Raw genomic sequence first — 10,633 nt, 5'->3', positions numbered from 1 at the left:
TCAATGTGACTCAATGCAACTTTGTTATGTTCCGCGATGCGAGTGCAGAAAAGTAGAGGCGTGGCCTGGTTCTGGTAGATTGGGAGAGGCAGTTAGAGGAATTGAGGCTGTTTAGTAGTAGTAGTAGTATTCTTCAGTCATTTCATTCCATTAAACATTAAGCAAAACATTTTCATTATTTTGTGTATTATGCCTAACCCTAGGCTGTTTAGGGCGGGACATCTCAGAAACTCCGGATAGCAGCCTTGTGATGTCATCCACAGGGGTTAAGGTGGATAGGAAAGGAGATAGGAGGGACTATTCGGACGCAGCCTGAGAGAAGCCTGGGGACGATGGTACTCGCACTGAAGCCTCTTAAAGTGACACTACAGATATTAACACTTTAGTTTGAAAACAACATTTATACATGCATATTGACAATAAAACACCTCTTCTCATATAAAAACAATATTAATCAGGATTTGGTGATATTTCAAACACAAAACAAATATATATTTTCAACCTGGTTGCATATATAAGAACTTCAAACGATTATATTCATTAACCTAATAGCAGTTTATTAGGTTTGTGGCAAAAGTATGTGAAGCTTTAAATAGGTGTATATGTATGTTTATTACTTTTACAGCTTTTCAGAAGTCTCTTAATGTTGATTGACAAACATTAGGTGCTTTACCTTGGTGTGAAGGGGTCTGGGTGTCAGGGGAACACTGTTGTTCAGTAAACAGGAAGGTCAACCAGAAATCTGTTATTACAAATTATTATAAACAGAGTTGCTCTTTTTCAATGCATTTTCAGTTTTAGGCATTCTTACTAGTAATTTCAAGAATGTAAAAAGTACATAATTACATAGTTGTCCATACCTGTGACATCACAGTGGATATTTTGGATGGCTCGCTTTGCACTGAGGGTCTGTTGTCCTAGTATAACCTATTGGAATGCATTACCTGTTGTACTGTAAAGTCTGTATGATATCACTCCTCAAGGGGATTACTGTGTCTGCCACAACTACTTTTCCAAAACTGCTGATCAGCAATTAGTGAGTTTGTCAGGTTATCAGTTTGTTAGTCCAAATGTTTCACATGACCTCTGCTTGCTCATTCTTAATCACCTTAGGAGGAGAAGAACATTCAACCCAAGTATAATAAAATGTCCCTGAATCTTATTACACCGACTTGGATATAACACTGCATGTAACCTTTGGCATGTCACATCATCCACCCTGCTCTAATGAGCTGAGTCTTCACAGCCTTCTTCTAGGTTCCTGCTTGCTTTGGTAGATTGTGGTCTCTATAAATACATATGTAGCAGAACTACACTGTAAAAAGTGTTGCTTTCATCAGAAATAAAAAAATTAACGTAAGCGGTTCCATCGGGCATTTTGTGTACTGTCAACTTCAGCTTTTTATTAAGTAATAAAAAACATTAAATTAAGTTTGACAGAAAGCAAAACTATGACTTTGTAGTGATTGATTTACTGAACATTTTTGTGTTGTTATAAAGCAAAACTATAACTTATAGGTGATTGATTTACTGAATGTTTTTGTGTTGTTACAAAGCAAAACTTTGACTTTGAAGTGATGGATTTACTGAACATTTTTGTGTTGTTACAAAGCAAAACTTTGACTTTGAAGTGATGGATTTACTGAACATTTTTGTGTTGTTACAAAGCAAAACTATAACTTATAGGTGATTGATTTACTGAATGTTTTTGTGTTGTTACAAAGCAAAACAACTTCAAAATTAATAATTCTCCACCCGTTTTTATATTCTGATTAGCACACCAACTTCATGATAATCAATTTAATTCATATCTTTGTGTTCTAAATATTTTTTCATGATTAATGCATCTTAATTTAATATCACTATAAACCATTTAAATTAATTTACTATTAATGAACTATAACTTAAATGTAATACCAAAAACAAAGTTATTTTTCTGCAATGTTGAACATTTATTCAGCATCAAATGTTTTAACAAACATTTTTTTTAAACAATTAAAGCCAAACACATTAGAACATGTAAGCAGCAGCAAAGTGTCTACTTTCTTTGGCAACAATAAAGCCCTTTTCTTAACCAAAAACAATAATGATAACAACAACAACGATAAACAACAACAACGACCCATTGCTATGGTTATGACGGTAGCGAGCTGGGAAGTTGATCAAAAGCCAAATTAGAAAACAGGTGACTGAAATACGACCTAGGTTGGGCAATTTTTTGATTTACACAGAAGACTACTACCATAAAACCTTCATAAAACCTTTTTTTCTACAAATTCAATCCAATCATCATCATAATACTAAACATTTACATTTTTTCTATTCATATGTACACTGGCTTTGTAGCAGTGAAAATGACGGCAAAAAACAGAACATAAATTATATTGTACATTAGACAAAAATAATGTACACCAGTTAGAAATGGAATTCTCAGCAAGTGACAGCAAGAAATAACTTCTGAGTATAGATTTTGTACAGTGTATCATCCTTTTTACAACTGGGTATATTGACATTGCTAGCAATGGAAAATTAAAAGATTATAAACAAATGCAAAAATCAGAACTTCAAACGATAACAAAAGTACAGGAAAGAAATTGTAATGTGATTGACCACGTCAATCACATTACAATGATGCAATCATTGTAAACCTATGTCAATTTTTTGACTAAACCGGTGTATCTATTAGAGGGTTTTGGGCGCAAAGGATTTAGCCCCATAAAAAGTCTCTGGAAGACCTCAAAAGTGTGCTTGACTTTGGGTGGATATTTCAAATCAAGAGCATAGATGATACCAACCAGAAGACAGCAAGATTTTGCCAACGTGGCCAAACCTTTCAAGACTGGCTGGCCATCAATCACAATCCCGTAGGTCTCTTGAGACGTGAAGATCATCACTGGGTAGGAGCTGAGATCCTCAGTGAACCCGCTGGTCTGTTTAAGGAGACAAATAATGTTTAAACTTGACAGTGTGTTTAGTGTTAACTAAACACACTGTCAAGTGTGTTAACTCAAGTGAGATAACTCAAAAACTAATCGATGGATTACGATGAAACTTTCAGGGACAGTCAGCAATGACTTAATGAAGAAATTATTACATTTTGGGGGTGATCCGGATCACAAAAAATTAAGCTGCCTTGGCTGAGGTGTGTGCTCTCTGAGTGCTCTTCTTGTTAAAAAACAAAAAATCCAAACCTAATTTTAGCAACATTAACGCACTTTAATTTTGAACATTCAAATGATAAATACTTTAAACAATCTATACAAAATGGAAAACATTGTACCTGGTCATCACAAATAAGGTCAGCTTGGTTCTCCCCAATGTACGCCATGAGGCATCTCAGCAAAATGTCTCTCCTCTTTTCAACCGTTGAAGATGGATTCTATAAGACACATGAATTTCATTCAAATTTATTATAGACATGTTTTATCTCCCACCACCAACCAGGGACCCACATTAATTCACATTGTAAGTCTAAAATGTTCATACATCGTAAAAGTATTTACCTGAACCAACTCCATAATTAAAGGCTTCATCTTTTCACCGAGTGCGCCACCTTTTGAGTTGAATAGTGATAACATCTTGGCTGTATGTTTGTCCAACTCTCGGATAAATGTTGGCTCCAGAGATATTCCAGTAAGCCGCTGAAATTCTTGACAAATCTGCAGACAAGTGTGTCGTAGTGGTTAAAAAAACATTTTTGATACAAAACTATGTAAATATACACTTTGCGACAACATTTTAGAGCCACACCTGAGATTCATCAAAAAGGGCTGGCCACCGATCAAGAAGAGTAGCAACATTGGATCCTTCAGATAAAACTTCTTGCCTTCGTAGGCTGAAGGTTTGGGACATCAGGTCATTTATCACTTGGTCATTGTTTTTCGTCTTTGTCTCTGCAAGAAGCTGAACTCTTGTGATTTCAAGGGACTCTGGTGTCTCCCAAGCAGGTACAGGTGGAAAGTAATTTGATTCACACTTTTTTGCCTTTTTGACATTTTTTGCTGGTTTGTCTGATGACTTTTGCTTAAGAGTATTAATCATGACTTCAGGAACACCAAGGGCACGCAGTTTGGTCCTGTAATTTCCAACTTTATATTTTAAACTCTGCTGCCATCCATAAAGGCCATTAAAGGAACCTGGTTCTCTCAAGCATGGGTATTTATTTACGAGGGCTTCAGCAACAGCATACCGCTGGGTATCATTGGCGTAGGCTGTGTATGTATACATTGCGTCCGCTAAGCACTCAAGAATGTTTGTCTTCAGGCGAGGAAAGCATTTATTGTGACACAGAAGGGTTCCATCTTTTTCATATTCAATCATCCCTTGCTTAAGCGCCATCTCTGTGGTGTAGGAAAAACATGGTAGCGGAAATTCTCTGGGCCACGGCTGGTGCATTGGCGTAGTTGGATGAGGTGGTGGTAAAATTACTGTATCATCTGACTCAGCAGAGGAAGAGCACTGGGATGATTTTTCGAACGCCATTTCTACTGAGCTATTGAGAGTTGAGTCACAATTAATGTTGGAGAGAATCAATGTTAGTGGCTCGACATATATTATCTTTAGTGTGTCTTTGTCTTTGAGGTCATCAGTCGAAGTCAATGTAAAGAAATCATCAAAATCTGTGTCTTTGTATTGAAGGCTTATGTCTTCTGAAATTGCAAAGGTTTCCTGTACTCCTTTTATCAACTCTTGGAGAGTGGGCATTTCAGGAAAAGACACTTTTTTTACAATGTGGTCCAATAAGACACGAAACCTGACATGTGTATCCATAGTTGCTATGATCTGTTGAGACAAGAAATGAAAAGACATTAGTAAAATTTATAGAAAAAAAGACAATTAAACACCTGGGTTGAGAGAAGTCTCTGCATGCGACACCATGGTCATGGTGCTATAAGCAGTGCACATATCAGTGATTAGGTATACGCAGGCTTAGACCACACTTTTCAAAGAATGTAAGGATTCACTCAATCCCTGATTCAAATTTTAAACTGACAATGTAGACCCCCCCACAACAAAATTATAATAATTTTACAACTAAAATATTTATTTTGACACTTAAGGTGTACTATGCAATGTTTCAATTGAAAAAAAAAAAAAGATATTTTTGCAAATTTGACCTTTTAGTGATTTAATAACTGTATGGGTGCAGCATGACACCTTTGCTTCCCAACACAGTGGTCTCTGTGACGCTCCAGGATAAACTGTTTGTAGGGGTTCGGGCCCAAAACTTACCAGAAACCCCAAAACAATTGATCCTTGAGCATCACAGAGACCACTGTGTTGGAAAGCAAAGGTGTCATGTTGCACCCATACAGCCACTGAGTCACTAAAAAGGTCAAATATGCACAAATACAGTTTTTTCCACTTAATAAGTTGCATAATGCACCTTTAACTGTAGCTTATGAAATTATGTTATTTAAAATGAGGAGCAAGTGTCCTATTTTGTGTTAAAAAAAACAAAGATCTTTTTGAATTAAAAGACAGAAAATCTGCCTTAAATGTTGCAAGTTAAGCCATACAAAAATCTTACCCTGAGTGAAACTCCAGAGAATCGTATCAGCATCAGAGAGCTTTGATACAGCTACGATTAACCTGCCAATATTTTATCATTGCAAATCGATTCACTGGTTTTTACACATTCATCAACTAATCTCTTCAAAGTTGACTTTTAATCTATTAATTATGTACACATGATTACACAAGGCGCTGTATTTGGTGCCTCATTGAAGCCAATTATTATCTACAAATAATTTGTGATTAGTCAATTAAAGTTATTTTCCTGCCCACATCCCTATTAATAACTACTTATCAGACTATAACATTTAGTGATGTCCCATGCAACCCAGCAATACTCACTATTCCAAGCAGATGTGTCTTTTCAGGATCACCATCAGTCTTCCTCGTACCTTATAAAGAGCCAATGGGCAAGAGTCAGTAAGCTGTTGATGCTCCACAAATACCACATGCTCTGTAAGTTCCAATTCAAATCCTCTCAAATGCTCATCATACCAAGAAATACACATTTTTGCAATAAAATACACTTTTTCTTTCAAGATGGCTATTTGAAGAACTTGAACAAAATCTGGGAGACCTCCTGTGGACCCAAAAGGCAAAATCATGCCTTTAGTATATGTTGTTCCCAAGACTGATACAGTGTTTGACACATGTACATTTGTCTGACCTGGTGACACCTGTTCTATGGCTTCTTGTACATTTGGATGTAGGACATCAACTGGGACATCAGCTACTCTTGAGATATTTACAGGAGTACTGGTCAGACTAATCAAATGATGTCCAATCATTAACTGGTGTTTTGCTGCAAGTGATTTCATTATGTTTCGGAAATTGCCAGTACGCCTCACAATTTGTTTGAAGTAACGGTGTTTTGCTTCAAAACGCATGGTCCAAAAGTGGATAAGTGGACCATAAGCTTTCATGAGGGCAGGGTAATGTTCCAAAAAATGGTGTTTGGGAATCAAGTTCACATGAGGGAACGCTGCCTGCAGTCTTAGTCTGTGCTCAGAGATCTTGGAGTCAAGGAACATTATACTTGCTTCACTCTGAACTGGGGCCACCACAATCTCAACAATATCCTTCAAGCACATTAAAACATTCCAGGTTGAATCATTTTCAGGGATTTTGTGCCCAATCAGGACAGGGAGCAATCTGATGAGAAGCCAGTTTTCATGGGCGTTGCCTCCGATATTTCCCCGAGTTGCATATGTACGGGGAATGGTCTGAGGGCTGTCCGTTTTATCACCCCACTTGTATGGAAATGATGCTATTGTGCTGTTTAACTCTTCAAATGTGATGTATCCTTTGGTTATGAAGTCGTTAAAGCACAGTGCAAACTCCTTTGGAATAATCCCCTCAAAAAGGTCGTGTAAAATATCTGGGGGATACCCTTCAACCATGTGAAAATGGCTCAATCTTGCAGTTAATGGACATGTTTTTTTCACACCATAGACATTGTTTAGAGCAGGGTTTTCCTGAATTGCCTGGACATGAGAAGAATAAATATCTTTCGTACGTATGGGAAAAGCACCTGACCTTACTTCCTTTTGTTGGAATTCTGACCTTTCTCCTAAACAAAATCTACAGACGTACGAGCCAGAAAAACTTTCCACAAAGCCTGATAATGAATGAGCACCAAGGTTGTCAGCAACTACACTGAAAATGGAACATTTGACTGTTTTAGAGAGAAAAGGAACCATAATGCCATCTTCTTCAAGTGAAGCTATATCATTCAAGAGTGGTTTGAGAACCTCAGTGTATCCAAATGTCTTCATATCATCTGCTTTGCACAAAAGTGCAAGATACACTGAAGTGAGTGTGGAGCGTATATGAGATTGTTCACATGCCAGAGTCCAGTACACTGAAGTTATTTTGTGTTTTTTACGCGACGTCCCCAAGGGGTTACAAATCTCGAAGTCATCCACATACAGAATGAGACATATGCGTTGTTCTTCAGTGTAAAACTCAGAATCTCTATAAACAGTACCATCACGAAATGACTTGTAGTCTTTGGAAGACATGCATGGTGATGCATTTCTAAAAGTCCTTTTGCTGATTTCTGTGTTACTCAAAAGTTGCTTCAGAGACTCAAGAATTGGGACGTATTGAAAACTCCTTGTGCCAGTTGCGTCAAGAACATACTCCACAGGCTCTACAATGTTAAACTCACTTTTGAAGTACTCATGTCGTTTGAAAGTTGAAGACAATGGACCATTTTTTGTCAAAGCTGTGACCATATGACAAGCATTTGTGAGTTCCTCGTCTAATGAACCAACATTATCGAGGTCACAATTTTTCTTTAAGAAAGTCATGACTGTGTCTTTAGCAGCTGACATGGACTCCGAAGCAACAAACCACAACTCTTCCACCAACTCATTAATGCAAGTGTTTGAAATGTTGTTCACACTTTCCAGTTTTAGCAGAAATGAGGCTATGTGATTTACAAATGTGCTCCTCATATCACTTTGCAAGAGGTGTGCATCCAAGTTTTCAACTTCAGCCACTTGTTCTCTGACTCCTTCCACCTCATGAACTTCTGGAAATGACTCCAATTCTTCATGTTCATCTTCTTGAAGTATAGTAGCCTTAAACCGAGCTAAAGCACGTGGTGTATGTTTCCTATAATTGTGTGTTTTGAATGTGCCGTAAATATTTGTTTGAAAGGAGCACCCTTCAAACACACAGTCAACAGTTTCGTTTTTTTTTAGGTGACAGCCCAAATGTTGGAAAAATTCTCCCTCATAAGGGAATTCTTTGAGGCCACACACGAGACATGTAAAATGTCGCTTTGTCTGAAGTCTTTGTTGTTTTGTTTCCATGTGGTTCCGTGATAAATGTGCATGTAAACCATTCCGGGTTTTGAATGAGCAGGGACATTGTAAATATATACAAGGTAACTGATGAGTTCCATGTTGCAACCGGTAATGTTTTAAAATGTCCTCTCTGGTAGGCAAGATATGTTGACAGTATTTGCAAGGCCAGCTCATTATTGTTCTGTTAAAATTATATGTAAAAAAAAAAAAAGAAAGAATAAAAAATAAATTAAAAAGTAATCCATGTTAAAAAGCTCAGCAAAATGAATTTTACCTGTATCATACCTTGGTCCACCGTCAGATCTTTTAGGTATCAGTAAGTCACCAATCTGATAACAGAAGATATGAACTGTTAGACAGAAATATACACACAATATATATACACAGACAATATATGCTCGTTTGTAACTTGTACAAATGAAACAGAAAAAATACACGACAACTCCTTCCTTCCCTCATATCTTGTATTTAACAAAAATAAATGTTTAAGAGACCAGTTAAAATATTTAATGGTATTAGGTGCTGTAAAAGGAAATGCAAAATATTTAAAAATGTGTAAATGTGTATGAATTAATGGTGTAATTATTTCAGATGGAAATAGAAACAAAAAATTGTTGTGGTCATCAACATTTCTGAAATGACTTATTTTTTATTAACCTAAAAATACACATTTTAGCTGTTACTAATGTGTACATTATACTGACATACAATGTGAGGTATATTCACCAATGTTCCCTCCCCAACTTAGGCAGAGTTTTCTGAGGTGTGTTATTGAGGTGGCCATGATTCATTTTCAGCTATTGATTTAATAAAAACCCTAAAAATATTTTAATAAATAAAAAACAGCAATTATATATTTCTTTGATTAGGTTGTGCAACATATGTGTTAGATATGTAAAGAAGGGATAGTTTTATATAGAATATACAAGCACACATTGATATCTCTTACAATTTGATTTTATAGCCAAAACAAGTTGGTCTGCTCTAACTTTATTTCGGCTACAGCACAGCGCCCCCCCCTCCCCCCTCCCCGTACAACTTAACGGTGACACAGGGTGAACTGGAGATAATAAAGTGTGCGTTTGATGAGGGGAGAACAAGAGATAAGTTCGCGCACTTTGGCTCACCTTGTGTTGTTCAGTGAACACTGTATGGGTCTCCGGTTCTGAGCTCGAGAGCTAACGCTGTTGTGGCGCGTTATATCCGAGTGCAATTTTGTTTCGCCTCCGCCTGATCTACACGTGTTCTACAAAGTTATCCAAAACATTCCTTTCTAGCGACCAACAACAACATGTTAACATTGGCTAATGCTAGCTGGGAGCACGTATTTTAAACACACGAACTGCCTAATTTTTTGGACGGATTCGACAAAAATAATAACCACCGTGTTTGCAGAAAAGGATACACCTACCTTGTCTTGTTCACCTCGAAAATGATGCGAGCCACCGCGACGGCAAAGGCACACTGCTGCTCACGTTCCAAGCTTCCAGGACGAAGTGCTAGACTGGCTTTGAACCGGTCTGAAAGCCAGCCTACCAACCCGCCAAATTAAATTTGTTTTCGATCAACACATTATTTTTGTTTTGTCATTACAGGACCACCACTCAGATAAAATAAATACTTAAAATGTTTTCAATTAAAGCAATAAAATCTGTATTGTATACGGTGCTATGATAATGATATATAGTACTTATTTGTCAACCAAAAATATAAAAAAAATAAAAATTAAGTATATAGTAATTACTTAAAATATTTTAAATCAAAGTTTGCTCTGCAGCACTTTTTACAGTGTACTGTCAAGGTAAGGGTTCACAACACAGGCACACAGACTTGTTGTTGACTTTCTATAGTCCAGTTCATAGTCTTTTACTCTTAATTGTTCCTCTGCAAGAGCCAGTGTCCAGTATGTTGACTGCAGGTCGCTCTCACACACCACAATAACACTTGCATACATGTCAACCTCACCAGCATAGAATAAGCATTGACCTTAATTGAGCAAAAAAAAAAAAGAGTAAGTTTCTCACTGAAAAATGGCTTCGTAAAAGTAAATCAGCCATAATTGTACTTAATTAAGGGTAGTGGTTACTTTACCATAGGTATCAAATTTTACTTTAAAGCTGCTGATAAAGTAGCCGCCATTTTGCTCACCTCTGACACTGGCAGTGATGTTTGGCCGTTGCCTCTAGCTGAGCTGGAGGCTCCACAATGTGTACTATAGTGGATTAAATGGCTTTAATGTTGACCCAGAGTCATTCCCCGGTAAGTCCACTCTCTCTTCTACTCACAGTGCAGCTGACTGCCGGCTG

General features: G+C 37.1%; 1 protein-coding gene and 1 long non-coding RNA gene across 2 annotated transcripts; both read right to left on the bottom strand.

Moving 5' to 3' along the window:
• Positions 1-2,648: 2,648 nt before the first annotated feature.
• LOC114458042 (uncharacterized) lies at positions 2,649-3,870 on the bottom strand. Its single transcript, XM_028440286.1, has 4 exons — positions 3,751-3,870; positions 3,504-3,659; positions 3,281-3,379; positions 2,649-2,930 (listed from the first exon to the last, which is right to left on the bottom strand). Exons 1-4 carry the CDS (start codon positions 3,850-3,852, stop codon positions 2,649-2,651), a joined length of 639 nt encoding a protein of 212 aa, XP_028296087.1. The 5' UTR covers positions 3,853-3,870.
• A 69-nt stretch (positions 3,871-3,939) lies between these two features.
• LOC114457888 (uncharacterized) lies at positions 3,940-9,827 on the bottom strand. Its single transcript, XR_003672965.1, has 4 exons — positions 9,739-9,827; positions 8,602-8,656; positions 5,857-5,906; positions 3,940-4,782 (listed from the first exon to the last, which is right to left on the bottom strand). It is a non-coding gene; the product is annotated as an uncharacterized LOC114457888 (long non-coding RNA).
• Positions 9,828-10,633: the final 806 nt, after the last annotated feature.

Source organism: Gouania willdenowi, chromosome 24 (genome assembly GCF_900634775.1).
Source record: "Gouania willdenowi chromosome 24, fGouWil2.1, whole genome shotgun sequence".
NCBI lineage: Eukaryota > Metazoa > Chordata > Actinopteri > Blenniiformes > Gobiesocidae > Gouania > Gouania willdenowi.
This window is presented reverse-complemented; position numbering and strand designations above follow the sequence as displayed.

Excerpts from the sequence above, each read along its gene's own strand:
- LOC114458042 (XM_028440286.1), bottom strand. The coding sequence starts at position 3,852 with ATGTCCCAAACCTTCAGCCTACGAAGGCAAGAAGTTTTATCTGAAGGA. Across the intron at positions 3,380-3,503 it reads TAATTATGGAGTTGGTTCAG|AATCCATCTTCAACGGTTGA; the intron begins GTAAATACTTTT and ends TGTGTCTTATAG. Across the intron at positions 2,931-3,280 it reads ACCTTATTTGTGATGACCAG|ACCAGCGGGTTCACTGAGGA; the intron begins GTACAATGTTTT and ends CTCCTTAAACAG.